A 27,187-nucleotide genomic window follows, 5' to 3' on the forward strand; every position below is an offset into this window, starting at 1 on the left:
ACACCCGATTCCTGTTTGCGTTCGTGATCGCTGCTAGCTCTGCGTGAATGAGGAAATTGCGCAAATCGAGCAGCGACTGAATGTGAAATTTGTGCAACTTCCCCAAATTTGAGCAATTTTCCTCCACAGGCTAGAGCAGGGCTAATTCAGCCAACACGGGAAATTTGCCCAAATTAGGAAATTTGTACAAAACCCAACTGGGAAAGTTGCACAAATTGAACATGCGCACATGACTGGCAATTTGTATATTTTCAGTGGACACGTGCTCGTGATTGTGTTCGGGACTTCGAAGAGCACATGCTCGCATGTTTTGTGAGCAGAACAAAATTCTCATACATCTCTAACTCTGGAATCTAATATTATGAGAGGGGGAGAAAAAAATACTTTGTGTCTATCCACTTTGTCCACACTATGCAGAATCTAATTCCCCACTTGCCTGATTAACTAAGAAGATGGACTAGATGGACCTTCAGTCTTATCCAATATTCTTAGCAAAACTCCTACCCCAGACTTCCCCAACCGGGGGCCCTTCAGACATGTTGTACCACAAGTCCCGTCATTCCCAGTCATGCTGGGGATGATGGGAGTTGCACTGCAACACATCTGGAGAGCACCAAGTTGGGGAAAGCCGTCCTCCCCTTTCATTCTCACACAAGCAGCCAGAATGGTAGGCTTTCGTTGTGCCTAAAGCAAGCGTTCTTTATGCATTTTACCTCTCTCCTCTGAAATCATACAAACCACTGTCTATTGAAAATGCACACAAGTACATTTATACATCAAGCAAAACCAACCCAAATGGAGAATCTGGGGTTATGGAGGTTCAAAAGCTCCGTTTGGGAGGGACCCAGAAAGAGGAAAACATGACCTGTCAGTCTGAGACACATTTTCTGGTGATAATGCGGTTGTACAAACTTGTGTGTGTATGTGTGCCTTTTCTAGACTTCTGTAGAAGTATATATAGTGGGCATGAGGCAGGCTGTGGCCAGAATGGAAGGCAGGCAAAGCCAGGGCAGAGCTAGCAGAGGCCCTTTTGCTCCTCCATTGGAGGAGTGACAGGGACTCGGCCAGCTTCCCTGCGCATGGAGCTTTCCTAACTGGGAAACTCCATGTGCAATGAAGTGTGGTCCCTGATCCAACCACCAGGTGGAAGACGCACCTGGCACTTCGGCCAGGGAACAAATGACGTCAAAGCTAGTGACATCGGGGATGGGGCTAATTTAGAAGACATCTCTCTGGAGTATTGGCTTTCCGCAAGTGGGGATCTTTTATTGTGGGTCCAAATCAAGTTGGAGGTAGGCGCACTGTTTTGACGCAATAACTGTTGGATACATTTTCTCTGAAATCTGCAGCCCCGGGGGCAGGGGGCAACTAGGGCTGTCCCCCACTTAAAAGCCAGACCTCATTAACTGGATGGGTTTTAGTCCATCTGTTGATTAAATTGGCTTATATTTGCATACTAAATAAAAGAATAGTTCTGTGGTAGAGCCCCCGTTTTGCAGGCAGAAGGTCCCTGCTTCGATTCCCGGCAGCATCTCCAGGCAGGGCTGGGAAAACTCCTGCCTGAAACCCTGGAGAGCCGCTGCTGCCAGTTGGGGTCGACAATACTGGGAAAGATGGACCAAGGGACTGACTCTATATAAGGCAGCTTCCGATGCTCCTATGAGTACTACAGAGGACGGAGAGATAACCATTAATATCATCTGCCCAGGTGAGATGCCTTGGCTGGAAATGCTGGGGATCGAACCTGGGACCTTTTGCAGGTGATGACCCCACGACCTCCTCAAGCTGCAGCTCTTCTCATTCCCAGCTAAAATCCCTGTGTCCCCAGAACAGGATGGCAGGGTTCTGTTGTTCCCTCTCAGACAACTACAGACTGTATCCATCTTTTCCCTTTACCAATTTGATACAGGGTACATGTGTGTGTGTTACTTTTAAGAACCAAGTGACAGAGAGCATTATGTTCAACAAAGCCTGTTTTTTGCTTTTGGCTTTGGGTCATCGTTTCCCCAGCAAGCAAAGGACTCCGCAGGATTGGAGGGGTACAGAAGAGGAGAGGCAGAAAGGGAAGGCACGGAACCCCACTGACCTATCTCATTTTTTACATGTTTGACTAAAGTATTTAGCACTTGGTAGAAGAGATGGGAATGATTTCAAGAGAGGAACTTAAAACAACAAGGCAGACGGGTGGCCGCTTCCCAGGGGCCAGTCCAATCAGCAAACAGACTGTCTCCCAGCTGGGCCTAAAGAAGAGACATTTTTAAAAATCTGAAGAGAAGTCTTGACAACTTACTGGGTTGCCATCAATGCCTGGAGGTCCACGTTCCCCAAAATCACCAGGAAAGCCCTGAGGAGAGGAAGAAGGGAAGGGGAGGTGGGGAGAGAAAACCCTTTGGTTACAAAACAGGACAGGACATGGATATGCAGGAGGTAAATAGATACTTAAAAGTATGTCTGTTTTGCTCAGCATGGCAGTTCAAAAATGCTGTCGAGGGAAGCAGTTCCATCTACCGAGTATTGATTACTGTCTGTTCAAAGAATTGAGATCTCACCTTTCTAACAAGCCTGGTATTCAAAGCCATTACCAAGACAAATTGTAAATCAATCCATTAAAATACAAAATGGATAACAGAAAGGAGCCAGTCCCTCCCCCCACGCCAACAAAAATAAATACAACAGCTAAGGCATTATCATAACAGTCAGCCCGCAACAGTCAAACCACAAACATACCAGAGGGGCTCACACAACCCCCCCTCCATACACACACACACACACACACACACACATGGAAAGCTGATGTGGGGGGCAGCAGAGTCATGCTGTGCTGCACCTGAAAACAGCAGGCTAGCTTAGGGAATATAAAGCAGGCTGCATGGTCCACAGCTCTCTCCTCCAATACCATGCAGCCATCCTTGGGGTCCCAAGTAGCATTTCTTCAAGAGTGGTCTCATAACCACCAGTTAGCTTCAGATAATCATCAGGATCAGAAAAATCTACAGACAACTAAGGATGGTCCCTGATGACAGAGGCAGCTTAGAGGACTCAAACATTCTCTCACCAAGCAAAGGTGGCCAAAACAGGGAGGTGCCCATTGTATGGTCTGTAATTCCACCCACAGTCTCAGACTTGACAGAAGCCTTGAGAAAAGAACGGGGTGAGGACAAATGTTTGCCTAAACAAAGGCCTTTGTTTTTTTATGCAAGGCCTCAACTTAAGACACTTCAAGTAAAAATAAAAAATAGTGCCTCTGAACATGGGCTGAGTGCTTTCCTTTTCTCCATTTGAGAATTTCCTGTTAAAATACTGTCTGGTAATTTCCTGTTAAAATACTGTCTGGATTAGTGATGATGTCACCACAACCTCATCATTATCTGATTTGGAATGCAAATTTGCCCAGCTTATAATGGTCGGTTGTATTCCAATCCAAATATTAACATAAGAACACAAGAAGAGCCCTGCTGGATCAGACCAAGGGTCCATCTAGTCCAGCATTCTGTTCACACGGTGGCCAACCAGGTGTCGGCTGGGAACACTCAAGCAGGGCATGAGCGCAACAGCACCCTCCCGTCCATGTTCCCCAGCAACCTTTCTTTTCCTTTGGACATTCTCCTACAGCTCGGAATGGAACACGCAAAAGCAAAAGGCGGATTGGGTTGGGTGATTTCCCAGGGCTTGGCCAGACATGCTTAAGAGCTTACACAGCTCCATTTTCCACCTGAAGGTCTGGAGCTTACCTAGAGCAGGGGTGGGAACTTGTGGTCCTCCAGATGTTTTGTTCTACAATCCCATCATTTCTTACCACTGGCTATGCTAGCTAGGGCTGATGGCTGGGGGTGATGGGTGGAGTAGTCCAAGATATCTGAAGGGTGCCAGTTTAGGGAAGGTTGCTCTAGAGACTTGGGAACTGAACCCTGAAGGACAACAACTCGAGCCCCTAACAGAGAGAACATTTTATAAGGCGGCTGCAAAGAGCAAATATAGGAGCGCAACGAGGTTAGCAATTTACCACGAGGGGAGCTCCCAGATAATTGGGACAGTCCTTGGTCAATGGGGACAGTTGGATCATACAAGACTGAGTTCACAAAAGGAACTGAAGGTCAGCGGGTGTGTTTATAAAATGCACATGGCAAAGCCTTTCTGGGACTGCTGCACATCAGAATCCACAGCGCGGGGATCTCATGTCTGAATATTTCCCCACAGGAAAATGTTCCTCTCCGTGGAAAGCTCGTATGTCAGGGAACAAGGAAGAAGGCCATCCTAGAATGTGACTTGGTGGCTTTCTATACGTAAAGAGTTCTTTGGTTTGGTGTTTAAGTGTGGGGGAACACACAGTGGTACGTTTTGGAGATGCTGGCGAAGCCTGCCATATCTGCGATTGAATATGAGCTTCAGGTGGTTCCTAATTCTCTCCTCGGAGAAAGAGGAGCACCGAATTCTGATTCTGTGCCGGAGAATCATTTCTAGCTTTATTCCCAGACACCCAAGTCTAGTGTCAGGAGCGCCCTAGCGGCCTCTTTCAGTACACTCCAATAGCCAACTCAAGACACAGACAAAAGGATTCTTTTCAAGGCTTTAATCCTTTTACAACTTAATGACTCTTTCAGATGCTATCACCCGTGACTAAGCAATGAACAGCAGAGTAGCCTATGCTCCGGGTTAGGCAGTTGGTCCCTGTTTGAAGGAGAATCACTTGAAGACCCTGAACTTATGGGCTAGGGAGAGATCCTCCCTCTTTCCCTTGGGTTCATGGGACGCAACCGTTGCTTGCATACCAAACGGGTGCTACGCCTCCTTTCCGTGCCCTCCATCGCTCGTCGCTCCCTGTGTCTGCGTCGAGCATCCAGCAAGCCCCCCTCCTGCACTCTCTCACTGCCCAGGTCACTATCTATCTCAGGAATGCCGGCAGGAGGAATTTCTGCCAGCTGCGGTGCCTGTGAGGGATGAGCGGGCTCCTCTCCCACGGACTGCTGATCCTCCTCAGAATCAGAACTGCTCTGGGGTTCTTTCGGCTCAGTTTCCACCCTGACATCTAGGGCCTCGGGGGGGGGGAGATCCAAGGCCACCCATGCCCCACCTATGCCCTGCCCACGAACACCCCATTCGGGGGCCTATTGCTGACCGGGACCCCACTGGTGGTAGATTTACGCCTACTGAGCTTTTCTTCAGTTCGGATGTGCGGTACTCGTCCCCCCCATCCTAAATCCCACCAGCCAGCAGATCTGGGGATTAGGACTGCTCTGTAATTTTTCCCCCAGGAAAAATTATTTCACTGATAGAGGTTCGATCATCCCCAAAGCTGGGGAATAACATCATTATTATCAAAATTAATCAGAAAGAGGTAAAAATATGCCCCATCTTTAAGCCCCATTTTGCATGGATATCGTTTAACAGAGAGGGTAGTTCCAACCTTCAAAAAGAGGGCCTGTGTGCACATTTCTGACCAAAAACCGACGATCTCTGAGAGAGATTAGCTGTTTGAAGGTCTGCTCATAATGTCGCCCCCTCCATAGAATGAAAGGTATCCTTCCAGTCGATGGAGGCAATGCACAAGAAACCTCTTCTTCTGGCTTTCTCTTTTTTGTTAATCAGATGGGCAAGAGTGAATACATTATCCATTGTTGAAAGACCTGATCTAAATTCTGCTTCTTCCTCGAAGATGGTATCATTTGCCAGAGTCCTGCCCTCTCTCATGTGCCAAGCAGGAATTTGGCATATAATGTAGCTGTGAAGTGTCAATCAAACTGATAGGGACTCTACTCGTTGGACTGGATTCAACCTCCTACCATATGAACAGTGATAACAACAGTCATAATCCAGCCACCTGGGATTTTAATAGTAAAATCTATAGCATCAAATAGCTTGGTGATTCTATGTACCCTCAGATGGGCTACCCTCTTCGCCAGCAGCCTAACTTCCTTCCAAAAATCCAATTAAACCTTCCATCTCCTTTTTCGTTATGAGGGGACAGTGATCCATGCTTACAAACTTTTAATTAGCCCACAAATCCATATTGTGATGCAGTTCGTTGGACACAATATTTTCCCTGGCACCACTCGAAAGAAGTTTAGATTAGGAGATTAATGCTTGGCAAGTCTTACTTCTTATTGGTTTCCAAAAGGTGATGCCATCTTTGCCTCTGGCTCCCAACTGCACTTCATTCCATAACCATCTCTGAGAAAGGTGTCCCTTGACTTTCAAAACGCTTCTGAACTTTCTCCCCCACCCTTACTGCACTCTGTACATGGGTGGAAAGCTGAGGATCCGCGCTGAACAACAAAACCTTCCATTTCCCCAAATTCCTGGCAGCACTACAATCCTGTTGGAATCATTCTTTGCCTTAGTGTGTTGGATTTAAAAGAACGGATCCCAATCTTGGGTCCCCAGAGCTGGTTGGGCTACAATTCCCAGCATCCCTGACCACTATGGACCCCTGCTAGCTGGGGATGATGGTAGTCCAACCACATATGGAGACTGGAGGCTGGGAACCACTGGGCTACCAAGAATTGTTTAAGATTATTTACAATCTGTTAGCAGAATTCAGAGTTGGCAGTAAGGAAGATCTGGGAGCTAACACAGTATTGCCTAACCAAATTAAATCAGTAGCATTTCACAGAATCATAGAATAGTAGGGTTGGAAGGGGCCTAGAAGACCATAGAGTCCAACCCCCTGCTCAATGCAGGAATCTGAGTCAAAGCATAGAATCATAGAACAGTAGGGTTGGAAGGGGCCTACAAGACCGTAGAGTCCAACCGCCTGCTCAGTGCAGGAATCCGAGTCAAAGCATAGAATCATAGAACAGTAGGGTTGGAAGGGGCCTACAAGACCATAGAATCCAACCGCCTGCTCAGTGCAGGAATCCGAGTCAAAGCATAGAATCATAGAACAGTAGGGTTGGAAGGGGCCTACAAGACCATAGAGTCCAACCCCCTGCTCAGTGCAGGAATCCGAGTCAAAGCATAGAATCATAGAACAGTAGGGTTGGAAGGGGCCTACAAGACCATAGAGTCCAACCGCCTGCTCAGTGCAGGAATCCGAGTCAAAGCATAGAATCATAGAACAGTAGGGTTGGAAGGGGCCTACAAGACCATAGAGTCCAACCGCCTGCTCAGTGCAGGAATCCGAGTCAAAGCATAGAATCATAGAACAGTAGGGTTGGAAGGGGCCTACAAGACCATAGAGTCCAACCGCCTGCTCAGTGCAGGAATCCGAGTCAAAGCATAGAATCATAGAACAGTAGGGTTGGAAGGGGCCTACAAGACCATAGAGTCCAACCCCCTGCTCAATGCAGGAATCCAAGTCCGTGCAGGAATCAAAGTCATTTATTTATGTATTTTTCAGCCTAGCCTCACCCAATCTACCTTTGCACTTTAGCTGCAAGTTCCAGGTCACCCAGAGATAAACTACTTCATTTTTTTTTTTTTCAAAAGAGATGATACACATGACAAAACTATTTCAAGACTGTGGAGAAGGCAAAGGGTTAGGGTGGAACCTCTCTCTAATGTGTTAGGGTTGGCTTGCTTTTAATTCACAGGCAGTCTTTTGGGGGGGTTGCCATTGTTGTTTTAATATAGGGGAGTATTCAAAACTGCGATTCTCCACTTGCAGCCTGGGGTGGTACAGTCCCCTTGTGTGTGTGTGTGTGTGTGTGTGTAGTTCAATCCAGCTGGGTGTGTGGATGTTTCTGTTGGAGGGGGGAGATATAATAAAGGAGCTTAGGGAAGGCTAATGGGTAATGTCGGGGCACTAAGGGAGTGTGCAAGGGGGATGCTTAAATGAGAAGGGATCTCTCCATGAGGGCTGAGAGGGTGAAGTTTCCATAGAGTATCATATTTTGAAAACCTAAAATGTTTGTATTTGAGTGAGTGGGTGGGTAAGTGAGTGAGAAAGATTTTAACACCCCTGCATTTTTTCTCAGACAGCCCATTGAAATACCCCTGCCTTACTTTCAGCTGCACTGTTTTTGGATCCCAGTTGAAGGCTGTATATCTTACAAGGTTGTACAATCTTAGAACGGGGCATGGCTGGGAGGGGGCGTGGCTGTGACTGTCACGAAGGGATCCTGCACTTCTGGATTTGCCACTACACTACTGCCCCTCGCACCACCTCAGGACTGTACCACTTTATTTTGCCGACTGAATAGGCCAGGCCGAAATCTGAATGCAGAGGCTTTCCAGACCTCCCTGAAGAGCCTGAAATCCATCACTGGGCTAACAGCAGACTCTTACAAAAGATGGGAGGACAAGACTCCTGTGGCTGGGAGGATCACTTCTCTGCCAACCCCTCTAAATGAACAGCCCCAGAGTTGAGCAACTGATTTTTTCTCAGACCATCCCTCCTTTTGCTGCTGTTCAAACTCCGGGAGAGGAGGAAAGTGGAAAGAAGGGGGGATTTTAAAACTTCTACTTGGCAATGATACCTAGCCATTACATTGGCCTGTTGTTGTTGTTGTTGTTTAGTCGTTCAGTCGTGTCCGACTCTTCGTGACCCCATGGACCATAGCACGCCAGGCCTTCCTGTCCTGAGCACTCTCCCGGAGTGTGCTCAGGTTCATATTCATTGCATCGGTGATGCTATCTAGCCATCTCATCCTCTGCCGTCCCCTTCTCCTTTTGCCTTCAGTCTTTCCCAGCATCAGGGTCTTTTCCAGAGAGTTTTCTCTTCGCATTAGGTGGCCAAAATATTGGAGCTTCAGCTTCAGTATCTGTCCTTCCAATGAGCACTCAGGGTTGATTTCCTTTAGGATGGACTGATTTGACCTCCTTGCAGTCCAGGGGACTCGTAAGAGTCTTCTCCAGCACCACAGTTCGAAAGCATCAATTCTTCGGCGCTCAGCCTTCCTTATAGTCCAGCTCTCACAGCCATACGTCGCTACTGGGAAAACCATAGCTTTGATTAGACGGACCTTTGTTGGCAAGGTGATGTCTCTGCTTCTTACTATGCTGTCTAGGTTGGCCATAGCTTTCCTCCCAAGGAGCAAGCGTCTTTTAATTTCAGGGCTACAGTCACCGTCTGTGGTGATCTTGGAGCCCAAGACAGTAAAATCTGTCACTGCTTCCATTTCTTCCCCTTCTATATGCCAGGAAGTGATGGGGCCAGATGCCATGATCTTCGTTTTTTTAATGTTGAGTTTCAAACCAGCTTTTGCACTCTCCTCTTTCACCCTCAACAAGAGGCTCTTGAGATCCTCTTCACTTTCTGCCATTAGGGTGGTATCGTCTGCATATCGGAGGTTGTTGATAATTCTCCCAGCAATCTTAATTCCGACCTCTGATTCATCCAACCCGGCATTTCTCATGATGTACTCTGCATATAAGTTAAATAAGCAGGGTGACAATATGCAGCCTTGTCGTACTCCTTTCCCAATTTTGAACCACTCGGTTGTTCCATGTCCGGTACTTACTGTTGCTTCTTGACCCTCGTACAGGTTTCTCAGGAGACAGGTAAGGTGGTCTGGTACTCCCATCACTTTAAGAATTTGCCAGAGTTTGTTGTGATCCACACAATCAAAGGCTTTAGCATAGTCAATGAAGCAGAAATAGACGTTTTTCTGGAATTCTCTTGCTTTCTCCATGATGCAACGAATGTTGGCGATTTGATCTCTAGTTCCTCTGCCTCTTCGAAACCCAGCTTGTACTTCCGGTAGTTCTCGGTTCACATACTGCTGAAGCCTAGCTTGTAGGATTTTGAGCATCACCTTGCTGGCATGTGAAATGAGCGCAATTGTGCGGTAGTTTGAACACTCTTTGGCGTTGCCCTTCTTTGGAATTGGAATGTAAACTGACCTTTTCCAGTCTTGAGGCCATTGCTGGGTGTTCCAGATTTGTTGGCATATTGAATGCAGCACTTTAACAGCATCATCTTTTAGGATTTTAAATAGCTCAGCTGGAATACTGTCATCTCCGCTAGCTTTGTTGTTACTAATGCTTCCTAAGGCCCACTTGACTTCACTCTCGAGGATGTCCGGCTCAAGTTCAGTGACCGCACTATCATGGCTATCAAGGACATTACTATCATGGCTATCAAGGACATTAAGATCTTTCCTGTATAGTTCTTCTGTGTATTCTTTCCACCTCTTCTAAATCTCATCTGCTTCTGTGAGGTCCCTGCCTTCTTTGTCCTTTATCATGCCCGTCTTTGCACAAAACGTTCCCTTGAGATCTCCAATTTTCTTGAAGAGATCTCTAGTCTTTCCCTTTCTGTTGTTTTCCTCGATTTCCTTGCATTGTTCATTTAAGAAGGCCTTCTTGTCTCTCCTTGCTATTCTCTGGAACTCTGCATTCAGTTGGATATATCTTCCCCTTTCTCCCTTGCTTTTTGCTTCCCTTCTTTCCTCAGCTACTTGTAAAGCTTCATCAGACAGCCACTTGGCTTTCTTGCATTTCTTTTTCTTTGGGATGGATTTCGTTGCTACCTCCTGAACAATGTTACGGACCTCCGTCCATAGTTCCTCAGGCACTCTGTCTATCAGGTCTAATCCCTGAAATCTATTCCTCACCTCCACTGTATATTCATAAGGGATATGATTGAGGTCATACCTGAATGGTTTAGTGGTTTTCCCTACGTTCTTCCATTTCAGCCGAAATTTTGCAAGAAGCAGCTCATGATCTGAGCCACAGTCAGCTCCAGGTCTTGTTTTTACTGACTGTATGGAGCTTCTCCATCTTTGGCTGCAAAGGACATAATCATTCTGATTTCGATATTGACCATCTGGTGATGTCCATGTGTAGAGTCGTCTCTTGTGCTGTTGGAAAAGAGTGTTTGCTATGATCAGCGTGTTCTCTTGGCAAAATTCTATTAGCTTTTGTCCTGCTTCATTTTGTACACCAAGGCCATGCCTGCCTGTTATCCCGGTGATTTCTTGACTTCCTACTTTAGCATTCCAATCCCCTATGATGAAGAGGACATCTTTTTTTGGTGTTAGTTCTAGAAGGTGTTGGAGGTCTTCATAGAACCGATCAACCTCAGCTTCTTCGGCCTCAGTGGTTGGGGCATAGACTTGAATTACTGTGATGTTGAATGGTTTGCCTTGGATTCGTACTGAGATCATTCTATCATTTTTAAGATTGTACCCCAGGACTGCTTTTCCCACCCTTTTGTTGACTATGAGTGCTACTCCATTTCTTCTAAGGGATTCTTGCCCACAATAGTAGATATGATGGTCACCTGAATTAAATTCGCCCATGCCTGTCCATTTGAGTTCGCTGATTCCCAAGATGTCAATGTTCAATCTTGCTATCTCATGTTTGACCACCTCCAGCTTACCTTGATTCATTGATCTGACATTCCAGGTTCCTAAACAATATTGTTCTTTACAGCATCGGATTTTCTTTTCACCACCAGACACATCCACAGCTGAGTGTCCTTTCGGCTTTGGCCCAGCCGCTTCACTCTTTCTGGCGCTACTTGGAAATACCCTCTGCTCTTCCCCAGTAGTATATTGGACACCTTCCGACCTGAGGGGCTCATCTTCCGGCGTCATCTCTTTTAGCCTTGTGATACGTTCCATGGGGTTTTCTTGGCAAGAATACTGGAGTGGGTTGCCATTTCCTTCTCCAGTGGACCACATTTTGTCAGAACTCTCTGCCATGACCTGTCCGTCTTGGGTGGCCCTGCACGGCATAGCTTATGGCTTCACTGAGTTACGCAAGCCCCTTCACCACAACAAGGCAGTGATCCATGAAGGGGACATTGGCCTGTAGTTACCCCATAGATGTCTGTCCTTTCCATATGGGAGACTATGCTTACTGGGAAATGCCTTGAGCAGTCTGAAAGCACTGCAGAACTTTGCATCTCAGCCTGGGGCTAGAAGAGCTTCCCGTGTTGTCTGAGATATTAACGTCAAGGGAAGCTGTTCTGGCCATGTTGCTATGGAGTTCTCCAGTTCACTTCAGCTGGTGGATGGGCATTTTCCATGTGAGCTGGAATGTATGAGAATTTTGTTTCGATTCGCAAATCACCTAAAAATGCCCCATTTGCAATCCCAAATGCAAATGCAATTTGCTTTTCTCTGAAAAAAATTGCAAATTCCTGAACTTGCCTTCACATTCACATAAGAACACACAAAGAGTCATGCTGGATCAGACCAAGTGTCCAGCTAGTCCAGCATTCTGTTCACACAGTGGCCAACCAGCTTTTGCACCCTCCCACCCATGTTCCCCAGCCACTGGGGTACATAGGCATATTGCCTCTGATACTGGAGGTAGCACATAGCCATCAGGACTAGTAGGTATTGATCACATTCTCCTCCAGGAATTTATCTAACCCCCTTTTAGAGTCATCCAAATTGGTGGCCATCACTACCTCCTGTGGAAATGTATTCCATAATTTGACTCTGCGCTGTGGGAAGAAGCCCTTCCTTTTATCTGTCCTGAATCTCCCACCGATCAGCTTCATGGGAGGACCCTTTTGGATTCTAGTATTTTGAGCGAGGGAGAAAAATGTCTCCCTCTCCACTTTCTCCACACCATGCATAATTTTTTACACCTCTATCATGTCTCCCCTTACGAAATGTATACTTGAACATGCACAGCTTTCTCAAAATGCGCACATGATAAGGAACCCACATTTTACTCTATGGTGGAAATTGGTGCAAATTTTGGAATCGTTTGTACAAAGTTCCCTTCTGATAGCTGTTCATTTTGTGCAATGTTCCCGTTTGCACAAAATGAACAGCAAGTGAGAATCGAGGAGAGGTGAGGAGTGAGCTGATGTTCAGAGAATCTGGGTGCACTCAAACATCGCTCATTCGCCCATCCCTACATGTTAGCACAGGACATTTCTTTCTATCAAAGCCGGACTACTGAGTGATGGCTTATTTCCTTTATTTATTAAATTTGTATTACCCACTTCCTCTAAGGAGCTCAAAGTATATATTGTTCACCCTTCCCAGTTTTCATCTGCCCAACCATTCTCTGAGGTAAACTTGGCTGAGAGTTAGAGACCAGCCCAAGTGATGTAGCTCAAAACATCTAGAGGACACCAGGTTGGGAAAGACTGCTCGAAATCCCTGAGGCCCATTTAACACAAATCCCCTTTTTGGAGGACAGGGAGGCAAAAACAATGACTCCACCATTCCTCCTGTCCTGTTGGCAAGAGCCCGGCAGGGCTTTCGCCAGAACAGGGCCTCTGTGATCAAAGTGCACCATCTTTTGGGTTCCTTGCTCATAGGACTGAATTCTAAGACTACAACTAGCAATGATGGGGGGGGGGAATGACAGTTCCCCCCCACCCCACCACCACCACCACAAGCATTTAATTCTTTCTAAGTCTTCGGTCCCCTTCATGGATCACTGCCTTGTTGTGGCGAAGGGGCTTGCGTAACTCAGTGAAGCCATAAGCTATGCCGTGCAGGGCCACCCAAGACGGACAAGTCATGGCAGAGAGTTCAGACAAAATGTGATCCACTGGAGAAGGAAATGGAAACCCACTCCAGTATTCTTGCCAAGAAGACCCCATGGAACCTATCACAAGGCTAAAAGATATGACACCAGAAGATGAGTCCCTCAGGTCGGAAGGTGTCCAATATACTACTGGGGAAGAGCAGAGGGTATTTCCAAGTAATGCCAGAAAGAGTGAAGTGGCTGGGCCAAAGCCGAAAGGACACTCAGCTGTGGATGTGTCTGGTGGTGAAAAGAAAATCCGATGCTGTAAAGAACAATATTGTTTAGGAACCTGGAATGTCAGATCAATGAATCAAGGTAAGCTGGAGGTGGTCAAACATGAGATGGCAAGATTGAACATCGACATCTTGAGAATCAGCAAACTAAAATGGACAGGCATGGGCGAATTTAATTCAGGTGACCATCGTATCTACTACTGTGGGCAAGAATCCCTTAGAAGAAATGGAGTAGCACTCATAGTCAACAAATGGGTGGGAAAAGCAGTACTGGGGTACAATCTCAAAAACGATAGAATGATCTCAGTACAAATCCAAGGCAAACCATTCAACAGCACAGTAATTCAAGTCTATGCCCCAACCACTGAGGCCGAAGAAGCTGAGGTTGATCGGTTCTATGGTGACCTACAACACCTTCTAAAACTAACACCAAAAAAAGATGTCCTCTTCATCATAGGGGATTGGAATGCTAAAGTAGGAAGTCAAGAAATAACTGGGATAACAGGCAGGCATGGCCTTGGTGTACAAAATGAAGCAGGACAAAGGCTAATAGAGTTTTGCCAAGAGAACACGCTGATCATAGCAAACACTCTTTTCCAACAGTACAAGAGGCGACTCTACACATGGACATCACCAGATGGTCAATATCGAAATCAGATTGATTATGTCCTTTGCAGTCAAAGATGGAGAAGCTCTATACAGTCAGTAAAAACAAGACCTAGTGCTGACTGTGGCTCAGATCATGAGCTTCTTGTTGCAAAATTTTGGCTTAAATTGAAGAGTGTAGGGAAAACCACTAAACCATTCAGGTATGACCTAAATCATATCCCCTATGAATATACAGTGGAGGTGAGGAATAGATTTCAGGGATTAGACCTGATAGACAGAGTGCCTGAGGAACTATGGACGCAGGTCTGTAACATTGTTCAGGAGGCAGCAACGAAATCCATCCCAAAGAAAAAGAAATGCAAGAAAGCCAAGTGGCTGTCTGATGAGGCTTTACAAGTAGCTGAGGAAAGAAGGGAAGCGAAAAGCAAGGGAGAAAGGGGAAGATATATCCAACTGAATGCAGAGTTCCAGAGAATAGCAAGGAGAGACAAGAAGGCCTTCTTAAATGAACAATGCAAAGAAATCGAAGAAAACAATAGAATGGGAAAGACTAGAGATCTCTTCAAGAAAATTGGAGATCTCAAGAGAATGTTTTGTGCAAAGACGAGCATGATAAAGGACAAAGAAGGCAGGGACCTAGTGATGCTCAAAATCCTACAAGCTAGGCTTCAGCAGTATGCCAACCGAGAACTACCGGAAGTACAAGCTGGGTTTCGAAGAGGCAGAGGAACTAGAGATCAAATCGCCAACATTCACTGGATCATGGAGAAAGCAAGAGAATTCCAGAAAAACGTCTATTTCTGCTTCATTGACTATGCTAAAGCCTTTGATTGTGTGGATCACAACAAACTCTGGCAAATTCTGAAAGAGATGGGAGTACCAGACCACCTTACCTGTCTCCTGAGAAACCTGTACAAGGGTCAAGAAGCAACAGTAAGAGCCAGACATGGAACAACCAGTTAGTTCAAAATTGGGAAAGGAGTACGACAAGGCTGCATATTGTCGCCCTGCTTATTTAACTTATATGCAGAGTACATCATGAGAAACGCCGGGTTGGATGAATCACAGGTCGGAATTAAGATTGCCGGGAGAATTATCAACAACCTCCGATATGCAGACGATACCACCCTAATGGCAGAAAGCAAAGAGGATCTCAAGATCCTCTTGTTGAGGGTGAAAGAGGAGAGTGCAAAAGCTGGTTTGAAACTCAACATTAAAAAAACGAAGATCATGGCATCTGGCCCCATCACTTCCTGGCATATAGAAGGGGAAGAAATGGAAGCAGTGACAGATTTTACTTTCTTGGGCTCCAAGATCACCGCAGACGGTGACTGTAGCCATGACATTAAAAGACGCTTGCTCCTTGGGAGGAAAGCTATGGCAAACCTAGACAGTGCTTCTTACCTATAGTAAGAAGCAGAGACATCACCTTGCCGACAAAGGTTCATATAATCAAAGCTATGGTTTTCCCAGTAGTAATGTATGGCTGTGAGAGCTGGACTATAAGGAAGGCTGAGCGCCGAAGAATTGATGCTTTCAAACTGTGGTACTGGAGAAGACTCTTACGAGTCCCCTGGACTGCAAGGAGATCAAATCAGTCAATCCTAAAGGAAATCAACCCTGGCTGCTCATTGGAAGGACAGATACTGAAACTAAAGCTCAAACATTTTGGCCACCTAGTGCGAAGAGAAGACTCTCTGGAAAAGACCCTGGTGCTGGGAAAGACTGAAGGCAAAAGGAGAAGGGGACGACAGAGGATGAGATGGCTAGATAGCATCACCGATGCAATGAATATGGACTTGAGCACGCTCCGGGAGAGAGCACAGGACAGGAAGTCCTGGCGTGCTATGGTCCATGGGGTCACGAAGAGTCGGACACGACTGAACAACTGAACAACAACAAGAAGTCTTCGGTGTTTCTGGATATAATTATGCACTTCTTATTTTAAGTAAAATATCAAAAGAGAGCCTTTTAAGACTAGAGGGAGATTAGCCCAATTCAGAAGGCAACTGCGTATCTACGGGAGACGTGGAGGGGGGAGCAGGATCGTGACCACTGGTCCTGCCCTTCCTGTGCTCAATAGAAGGTAGGAACAGAGTTTATGTGAGTATATTATTCCATTTATGAGTTGCCCTATACCCAAAGCTTTCATAGGGATAAAAATAAGCACAATAAAACAATGAAACCAGCAACATAACCAGCAACTCATAAGGCTTTTAAAGTCTTTTAGCGTTCAATCCTATGCATGCCCAGACAAAAAAGTCCTACAATTTGCAGCATTCTCGGGCCAGCCATACGGTTTTTGTTCTATTTTTAATTGTGATTAATGCATTGGTTTTATTATTATTTTAATGACATTTTATTTATGAGTGTAAGCCTCCTTGAGTGCCATTTTTCTTGGTAGGAAGGTGGGCTAAAAATCAAATCAATAAATAAGAAATAAATGCTAAATTGCTTATAAGGATTTTAGCATTTTTGTGTTTTATTATTTTAGTCCCTGCACTGTGGTTTTATCTCATATACTTGATACTGTACTTTATGTTGTGTTGGCTCATTTATTTGTTTTACATTGTTGATTTTACTGCAATTTTATCTGTTTAACTATTGTGCTGTAAACTGCCTAGAGAAATCTATGTTATGAAGCGTTTAATCAATGCAATAAATAAATTAAGGCCTTTTCTACACAGGGCACTTATCGTGCACACATCATTCCCTACTCACAGTTGTTAACGGGTTCTTTAGATGACATCATGACCCTCCAGTTTCGCTTCTGTGTTTGACCAGCACTTTTTGGTGAGTTTTCTTAGAGCAGAGAAAACGCGGCATTTAATTGTGAAAGCGAAAGACAGCGCTATTTCCGTGTATTTCCACTGTTCCGCTGTACGACAGTGCCACCTAGAGGGTATGTAGCTGAAAAGCAGGAAAGGAAACGCTCTTCACGTAGCGCTCAGATCCCAGTTCTGTGACAATGCCAAAAGTAGACGGACCTGATTAACAGCCTCGTGTAGAAAAGCTCCAAAACAAAAACAGTTCTTGTATCCCAGGGGGAAAGTTCCCGCACAATGTTTTGGACTACAGCTCCCCTCAGGCCCAGCAGGATGGTCAAGGATGATGGACTCTACCCCAACACGGAGAATCTATGCATGTGTACTTTGTATGCATACAGGCTCCATTTCACACCTTCAGCTGAAAGGTGAAGGCCAGGAAAATGGACAGTAGAGATGAACTTCCCCTTCCCACTCCCCATGCATGCATTCAGTGAACATGCGAAAGGGACTTGTAGATGTGTGTGAAAATGTATACGGGCAGAAGCCCTGCTGCCTGTCCCCGTGCCATGCTGCAATCCAGGTCTATATGACAGCTGCCTCTCTTAGCTTTAAATCAGCCTGGCCCAGCCTCTCAGAATTCCTGACCATTGGCCATGCTGGCAGAGGCTGATGAGAGTTGAAGTCCCCAAAATCAGTAGGGCACAGGGTTGGGGGAAAGTGGCTTTAAAGCAGGGGTGGGCAGAAAGTAGATCTCCAGATGTTTTGGACAACAACGCCCAGCACTCCTGACCATTGGCCGAGACTGCAGGGGCTTCGGGGAGCGGAAGTCCAAAACCACTGGAGACCTCCCTTCGGGCCATCTCTGCTTTAAGGGATGGTGGAGGGCAGTTAGGGGGTGGCTGTGAATAGCCAAGCGGGGATAGAGGCAGGTGAAAAAAGGGAGACCAGATGGAGCACAGACAACCTGGCGTGGGGAGCAGAGGGCGCTTGAAAGGCTGCTGACCTATGAACAGTGGAGGCGGGTGGCTCCGGTGTCAGTGGGGCGGTGAATCCACTCTGGGTTTCAGTCAGAACTCTGGAGGAGCCATCCACGGTGCAAAGCATAGCTCCTTCAGAGTTCTGACTGGTTCTGACTGAAACCCGGAGCGGATTCACTGCCCCACTGACAACGGAGCCATCCGCCTCCACTGTATACGAGTGAGAGCGTTTTTCTAAGGTCAGCGGTCTCCCACTCCGATCAACAGTGCAAACCCCGCTTGCTTGCTGTACTCATCACCTGCCTTCCTACAAAATTATGACCACTCACATTCCTGACATTTCGGCTGAGCCATGGTTTGCCCGTCTTCCGCCGTGTGCAACACGTGCAAGCGAGAAGACGCTGACTAGCATTGCTCCTTTGGGCCACTTTGGATTCCTGGGCATCATCGCAAACAGGAAAGCTCTGCAGCTTCCCAGCTGGGCACTGTTGGGTTCCAAGCCTGCCACGGCCAAGGAGTTGGAGGGAGAGAGGGTTGCGAGCAGCTTGCTGGAATGTGCGCACAGACGGCTATTCACCCTCCTCCCTCTGCAACAGGCGTGCTTTTGAAAAGAAAAGAAAAAATCAGGAAAGGAACTAGGAAGGGAGGGAGGGAGCCAGAGAAGGAGGGAAGGAGGGGGGAGGACAAAAGAAGGGAGGGAGGACAAAAGAATGAAAGAAAGAACAAATGGAAGAACAAAAGGATGGAAGAAAGGATGGAAGAACAAATAGGAGGGAGGGAGGAGAGAGAGAGAGATGAAGGAAGGAAGGAAGGAAGGAAGGAAGGAAGGAAGGAAGAAAGAACAAATGGAAGAACGAAAGGATGGAAGAAAGGATGGAAGAACAAACAGGAGGGAGGGAGGGAGGGAGGGAGAGAGGAAGGAAGGAAGGAAGGAAGGAAGGAAGGAAGGAAGGAAGGAAGGATGAAAGGAAGAACAAATGGAAGAACAAAAGGATGGAAGAAAGGATGGAAGAACAAACAGGAGGGAGGGAGGGAGGGAGGGAGGAGAGAGGGAGGGAGGAGAGAGGGAGAGGAAGGAAGGAAGGAAGGAAGGAAGGAAGGAAGGAAGGATGAAAGAAAGAACAAATGGAAGAACGAAAGGATGGAAGAACAAATGAGAGGGATGGAGGAGAGAGAGGAAGGAAGGAAGGAAGGAAGGAAGGAAGGAAGGAAGGAAGGAAGGACAAATGGAAGAACCAAAAGATGGAAGAAAGGATGGAAGAACAAACGGGAGGGAGGGAGGATGAAAGAATGAAAGAAAGAACAAATGGAAGAACAAAAGGATGGAAGAACAAACGGGAGGGAGGAGAGAGAGAGGAAGGAAGGAAGGAAGGAAGGAAGGAAGGAAGGAAGGAAGGAAGGAAGGAAGAACAAATGCAAGAACGAAAGGATGGAAGAAAGGATGGAAGAGCAAATGGGAGGGAGGGAGGAGAAAGAGAGAGAGGAAGGAAGGAAGGAAGGAAGGACAAATGGAAGAACAAAAGGATGGAAGGATGGAAGAACAAACAGGAGGGAGGGAGGGAGGAGAGAGAGGATGGAAGGAAGGAAGGAAGGAAGGAAGGAAGGAAGGAAGGAAGGAAGGAAGAGAAATTAAGAAAGAAAGAACAAATGGAAGAACGAAAGGATGGAAGAAAGGATGGAAGAACAAAGGGGAGGGAGGGAGGGAGGAGAGAGAGAGGAAGGAAGGAAGGAAGGAAGGAAGGAAGGAAGGAAGGAAGGAAGGATGCAAGAATGAAAGAACAAATGGAAGAACGAAAGGATGGAAGAAAGGATGGAAGAACAAAGGGGAGGGAGGGAGGATGGGAGGAAGGAAGGAAGGAAGGAAGGAAGGAAGGAAGGAAGGAAGGAAGGAAGACGAGAAAAAGAGGAGAGAAGGGGAGAGAGAGAGAGCGCTAAATGGCACTGGAGTGAGCAGCTACCATCTTCATTTCACATTCAGCTTTCTCAATATTTATTTATTTCCTAATTACTTTGCAAAGTAATTGTTTTGTCCGCTTTACCCAACCTGGTGCCTTCCAGAAGTTTTGGACTACAGCTCCAAGTATCCCTGAATACTGGCCATGCTGGCTGGGGCTGAAGAGCACCATAGTCTGAAATATCTGGAGGGCACCAGTTTAGGAGGGCAGCTCCACATCATGAATCATTTCAAGGCAATAACAGTACACATCTGTTTGCAAAGTTCAATACTTTTCACAGCCTTGTTCTTTCAAAATTTTCTAAACCCAACATCATCCACAAGTGGGAAAATGAAAGGTTTGTTTTTTAAAAAATGCTTTTAAAGCATACAGTTTTTTAAAAAAATTGCAAGTGAATTCAAACTCTGACAATTTGCTGACATTTCTTTCCCATAAACTTCATTTTAGCTCTAGTAAGGGCATCTGACACTCAAAACCTGCTTTCCTCAACCAGGTGCCTCCCAGAGTTTGGGACTACACTTCCCAGCACTCCTGACCATTGGCCATGGTAGCTGTGGCTGATGGGCTGTCCCAATGTCTGGGGACATGCAGATTTCTGGGGTAACTAACCTAATGAAAACAAGTGCTTGAAATTCAATGAAAATGCCACATTCCATTTGATATGTTTTGTCAGCTGAAGTACATCAACCCATGATGGCCAAGCGTGGTTGTATGGAAAATGGGAACTGGAATAGGATGGGACAAACCTGTCTATTTTTGGTCTGTGCACTTTAGCACATTTGAACCAACAATTCTATCCCATTTCCACACCAAGTTGCTAATTTTAAAATTCCACACATCATACATATGTGTGATATTTAAATACATACCGTCTCTCTCTTTCCAAATAATATTTAAATGCGTACTTTGATATGTTTTAAAAACTGCCAAGAACAGCGTTGCAACATTCAGAGATGTGCCCATCTGGCAGAGAGAGAAGTTTTGATCAGCAAAGGAGTGGGAGAGGTGCAGGTCATATCGGTCCATGGCATAATTCACAAAGACCTAATTCCTCAAGGACCCCTAGACTGGAAAGGATCTTGTGAATCCTGTGGTGGGGATGTGGGCCTCTGGCAGGGTGAGGTGCCTTGCCATGGTTTTTCCTCAGGAATGGAGGCCCACATCCTCAATTTTCAAGAGAGTGAGGGCTGCAAGACCCTCACCGTGGGTGAATGCAGCCCAGCACCATATGGCACCACAGTTTGTTATTTTTTTAAAATGAAAATAAGAACATAAGAAAAGCCATGCTGGATCAAACCAAAGGCCTACCTAGTCCAGCATTCTGCATTCAGACCATTGGCCCTTCTCACCCAGTATTGTCGACCCTGACTGGCAGCGGCTCTCCAGGGTTTCAGGCAGGATGCCTTCCGAGCCCTACCTGGAGCTGCCGGGGATTGAACCTGGGACCTTCTGCCTGCAAGGCAGGGGCTCTACCACTGAGCTACGGTCCCTCCCGCAAGCAAGAGCACCCTCCCGTTCATGTTCCCTGCAACTACCATATAGGATGTAAAATACCCTACCCTAGTAGCCATTGATAGCCTTCTCCTCCATGAATTTGTCCAACCTCCTTTTAACACCATCCAGGTTGGTGGCCATCACTACATCTTGCGGCAAAATACCATCACACAAATTAAAGCCAACAAATTCTACTTCTGCTGCCTTCTCGTTGTAATTATGATAAACTCTGTTCATGAATTTCTCTAACAAAATGTGTTCATTGGCTTTTCTTGTGCGTCTGGTCGATCCAGCCCCTCACAACTGAAATTACTTATCAGCCTGTCGATGTAATCATGCAAAAGGGGACTTCTTTCCGAAGCCAACATTCTATTCGGTGAAGTTGCTGCTGGACACATGGAGCATCAGAGAGCGAAGCTATCAGATGACCAATTTGCAAAAGTGTATAGGCCTAGTACGTCCTCAGAGATGAGACTGTCGTTTGCACATAGCTCCTCGGACTATGTAACCCTGCAACACTACATGGGAGACACATCCATTTCAATTTCAACTCAAATTTCCAGCCAGTACCTAAATGGAATCCTTCTCAGCTCAATAGGTGGATCTTGGGGGGTGGGAGATGTTCAGAGAATTGTGGAGAAGTAATAAATTCCTTGGGCAAGGCTTATGCTTTTATTGTTGTTCATATACACCAGCTTTCCCCAACATGATGCCCTCCAGATTTTTTGGACTACACCTCCCAGCATGCCTGACCATTCACCATGCTGGCTGGGGCTGCTAGGAGTTGAAGATCATAACATCTGGAGGGCACCTGGTTGGAGAAAGCTTATATATCTGGTCAAAAGTACTTTATACAGACATGAAGTTGGTGAGACAGCTAGGGGAACAGACTTCCATTTGGACTCTCTACAACCTTTTCCGGATTAAATCGCAGTCAAGGTTTGTTTCATATTGGCCATCCATCATAATTAACAGAGGCTGTTCATCAGCAACTTGCTGTCCTCCAAATATTTTGGACTTCAGTTCCTATCATCCTGGATAGCATGGCCAATGGTTAGGGTTGATGGGAGTTGTAGTCCCAAACATTTGGACGGCGCCAGGCTGGGGAAGGCTGCTATATATTGCATAGTTGTAAATAAAATTCAAAACTAAAAGAAAAAAATGAGTAAAATAAATAAAAATGTGAAGTTCAGCAAGACTTCAGCAACAGGTGTTCAATCATCACACAGTCAGGCCTACAATTCATTGCATAAATATCAGTGAAACTTTGGCAGCAATCAGTGAATGCCAAAACAGCCACTGTGGATCTGCCCATTTGCCAATAAATAATCCATCTTGGGAAACTCCAGCCGGTATAACCATCCTTCCTGGAACCGATGGAGAAATTTGTGGATGAGCTTCCTCTAAAACTGAACACTGCAGCAAGTTATGAGAGAACATTTCCCACAGTCGATCAACCCATGGAAAGATCTCCATGCCACAGAGAGAGAGAGAAGTGACTGGGAACGGTCGTGCTTTGGAAGTTGACGCGAGATCAAGCAACTGAGAAAGAGGGCAAGGCGGTGTGAGAAATATGCACCGGTTTGGTGAGTGAGAAGAGGAGACGAAGAAGAAGCTTTGACACTGACGAAGTCTGTGTGGGGGGCGCGGAGGGGTGGCCGCGCACCTGCCGGGTCAGATGAATACTTGGCCCTAATTTTGCAACTGGGAAGCATGAAGGATGGCTTGTGCGGGCCAGAGGGGGCATGACAGAGGGCTAAATAGATTTCATGTCACCTAAAAGAAAAAAGGAAAGGAAACTCCCCAAAATAAGACAAACCATGAAAGCAGCCTTCTCCAACCCAGTGCCCTCCAGGTGAGCTGGACTACAACTCCCATAATCCCCAGTCAGCAACTCTGGCCAGTCCTCCAAGGCACTTCACTCCCTGTTCAACATCTTGCAGGTAAAGGAGTTTGCCAGCTTCATCAAACTACAGCAGAGGGAGATGGCAAGCATGGTGGCCGTTCTATCAGTTCCACCAGAAGACCGGCTTCATTGGGCTCCTGCTTCAACTGTCACCTCATCTGGCAGCAGCCCTTCCATCAGGCTGCAGGAGAAGGAGAGATGGGACACAGGGCCACTCCATCAGTTCTGCTACAAGACCAGCTCCATCAAGTTCCTCCTCTCTCTCTCTCTCTCTCTCTGAGCTGTTTCCATCCCTGCTGGTCATCACAAGAGCTAGTATTTAACTTTAAAGATTGGTGCCTGGGTTTGTTGTTTTCCTCTTCCCTCCCCCTCCCTTTCCCCTTTTGTGCTGTGTCATTTGGTTTGCAGGCCTGAGGATGGGGACCGTTTACTACTGACCTCTGTAAGCTGCTCTGGAAACCTTTTCAGCTGGATAAAAATGCTTTAAAGAAAGAAAGAATCTCAACTGTTCTGTGGCACCAACACTGGAGAGGGATACCAGAGCACCAAGCCCAGCAGGGCTCAGGTGGCACAAGGAGCCCAACCTGGCCCTATAGAAGCTTCTGGAAGTCCAGTTTGTGGACGAGGCTTAGGCCTCCACTGATGGCAAACCTGTCCTGGGCCACATCTTCAGTTCTAAGGAATACCGTGACCCACTCAGCCAAGGGATCCATGAAGCACAAGGTAATTGAAGTGGAGTTAGCTGATCATGCTAACTCCACAATAACCTCGTGTTAGGCTGACAGCAGGGTCTCAGCATAATGTCTGAGCAGCGATTCGAACTCTGTTCTCTTCAGTCCAAGTCCATCACCCTATCAGCAACACCTCACAGGCTCTCTGTTCTTACCCTATCCTCAGGAGGTAAGGAGGACAGCCATTTTTCACCTTTTCCCTGACACTCTTGTAAATGTACCTGGGAAATGATCAAAGCATCCCCTCCTTTCCCGACTTCCTTTCCACATGTTAAATGCACAAAATTCCCCTGGCCTTTTGTCCTACAATTGGAGAATAAGCCATGCTCAATTGAGCCGTCCTCCAAAATCCTTTCCAGTTTGCCAGCCTCCTTCTTGAACCGTTGTAAACAAGTCAGAGAACGACTCCTCTCTTCGGAAGCGTTTCAGAATCAGACTTGTCATTTGGATCCCAATTAAGAGCACTTTTAAGATCCATTCAACGTACCCAAAGAAAGGAAGTTGGAAGCCATCACCGTTCTCACCTCGATCCCTGCTGTCACAAGGAGCTGAGATCTGTGTCCAGCTGCCCCATGTGGTGAGCTACTGAGCTGCAGGTAGAAACTTCTCAGTGAAGCATCTTCAGGTGGGTCATCGGATCCTACTGACATGAAGGTGCATAAAAGGACTTCCTCTTCAGGTTGAGCTTTCGTTCAGCTGCAAGGTCTTCCTGAGCTCTGGTACATTCCTGTTAGGGATGTCAGAGAAATCCATCTTGGCGGGAGGGAGGTGGAGTTTGATGGGTTTTCCTATGCTCGGACCCCCAGTCTTCATTTCAGTTCCTGCTGTAGTGCCTGATTCGAACTGCAGAAGTCAGCCAGTTCATGGATTTTCCAGGCATTTTGCACATTTTTCCCCACAGGTTCCATGATTTGTACACATTTCTGAGTGATTTGCACACATTTTTGAGCAATTTGTGCAAATTTGGCCATAATTTGTGCAAATTTGGCCATGATCTGCGCAAATTCAGCCATAATTTGTGCTCAGAAGGTTGTGCGAATTGCTCAGAAATTTGTGCAAATTGTGGAACCTGCAGGAAAAAAATGTGCAAAAATGTTCCTGGAGTTCGGTGAAAAGCCAGCAGCTCGGCTCACAAACACAAATCAAGCTGTCCATGCCGTGGAACTCTGTCGAGTCAAAAAAGAACTGGTTTTCCCAGTGTTTATCCTTTGGTTCTGATGTACTCTTTGTTCCTGACCACTAGCTTGTCCCCACAGCTTCTGGCTTACCTCAAGCTTTCTGCCCAAGGTTCAGCTGCGACACTCACTAGCTACACTGAAGCTGACTCTTAGCTGGGAGATGCATACCTTCCAAGGTTGGACACTTTTAAAAATAAATAAGTCTAAGGATATAAACGTAAAGCTCCCATAAATATATACATGGAGTATGTAAAAATTACACGGAGCTGCACTGCAAGATTAAAAGCTACTTTACAAGGAGTGGAAATGGCTGGAAATTGCAGAGAAGCAGATTTCAGGGAAACTTTAGGAGAAACTTCACAATGGAAAGAGCAGTTTGACATTGGAACACACTGACTCAGGAGGGGATGGGCTTTCCTTCACTGAGGGTATTGAAGCTGGATCAACCTGTCCTGAAAAGACTTCTGCACTGAGCAGTTAGATGAACTAGATGGTCTCTGAGGTCCCTTTCAACTCTAAAATTCAGATTCTATGATGGGAAAAAGGAACTTTCATAAATCCATACTCCAGGAGCTGTAGGCCACAGAAATGCAATACAATTTGGCACCAATCAAGAAACGGAGAATTCAAATTCAGCACTCAGATTTTCTTAAAAAGCACCTCTGAAAGTTGAAATCCAAAAGCACAGGCTACAATCCAGCTCTCTGTGCCTGCAGGGCAGGATGCCAAGGCTCATACAAAACAGTGCATGGTGAAGTGAGACAATTCCTGTTGCTTGTACCCAGCATCTGATCATCCAAGGTTTACTGTCTCAGAACATGGAGCATCCATTTACCTACCATGACTAACAGCCATTCACAGATCCCGAATCCATGCAAAATGTTGTTTATTTTGCATCATGGATGGGGAAAAGGAGGACAACCACGATTTGTGGTGTAGACCTTCACATCCCATGTGAAACCACCACACGAACAGCAACAAAATGGACTATGATCTTCCACTAAAAGGATCATCTGGCCAAGCTCCAACCATCCAATTCTGGTGAAAACTCTTTCTCCCATTAGAGTAAAGGAGGTTATCTGGCAGATGCCGCCAACAATCCTGGCAGGAGCTTCCAGCCATTTGGCTCCTTCTCCAAAAATAGGATTTTTATTTTCCTGTTGGCTCAGTCTTGACGCTGTTCAAGCCACCCAACCCTCAGGTCTTGTCTGAGAAAGGCGACGTCTGCCAGTTGGCTCCAACCAGGTGAGCCCGTGCCCAATGGACGCTCCCCACAGGCATGGAATCTGAAAATCAAACTTCTTCTCTTTTTTTTATAAAAGGGGAGAGAGCTTGTGGAGATGAGGAATCAAGAACAGGATTCATTTAAAGCAGAGAGAAAAGAGAGGGAATGAATAAAATAAACAACCAACCCCCAAAAGCTTATGTTGGCCGCATCGGGCTTGGACAGCCTGCTCTGTGAGTAGAAGTCTCTTTCCCCTTGCCAGATTGAAGGGGGTCAGTCAAGATGGATTGGTCCACAGCCAGGTAGATTGCGCAGAGGTGCACACTCTCAAAGGGAAGTTTGCCTGGGCCAAAAGCAGCAGCTATGCTCAAGATCAGGTAAAACGGCCCGTCATCCATCACATTCTTTTATTCTTAAAAACCGTACACCTGCTACCTGGCCTTAAAAAGCCTTCATAGAATCATAGAATAGTAGGGCGGGAAGGGGCCTATAAGGCCATTGAGTCCAACTCACAGCTCAATGCAGGAATCCAAGTCAGAGCATCCCTGACAGGTGGCTGTCCAGCCTCATCTTGAATGCCTCCAGTGTGGGAGAGCCCACCACCTCCCTAGGGAATTGGTTCTGTTGTCGTATTGCTCTAACAGTCCGGAAGGTTTTCCTGATGTTCAGCCAGAATCTGGTTCCCTGTCACTTGAGCCCATCATTCTGTGTCCTGCATTCTGGGATGATCG

The 27,187-nt window shown here is 46.3% G+C and overlaps 1 protein-coding gene across 1 annotated transcript in view; it reads right to left on the reverse strand.

Annotated features, from left to right (window-relative positions):
- LOC146335737 (uncharacterized) overlaps positions 1 to 27,187 on the reverse strand; it is a 352,825-nt gene that overhangs the window by 220,272 nt on the left and 105,366 nt on the right. The window contains exon 12 of the mRNA XM_084820776.1: positions 2,291 to 2,344. Coding sequence (XP_084676902.1) covers positions 2,291 to 2,344 — 54 coding nt within the window. The remainder of the gene's footprint in view (positions 1 to 2,290; positions 2,345 to 27,187) is intronic.

This window comes from Heloderma suspectum, chromosome 14, assembly GCF_057233095.1.
Source record: "Heloderma suspectum isolate Gila_16-S chromosome 14, 16-S_ref, whole genome shotgun sequence".
NCBI lineage: Eukaryota > Metazoa > Chordata > Lepidosauria > Squamata > Helodermatidae > Heloderma > Heloderma suspectum.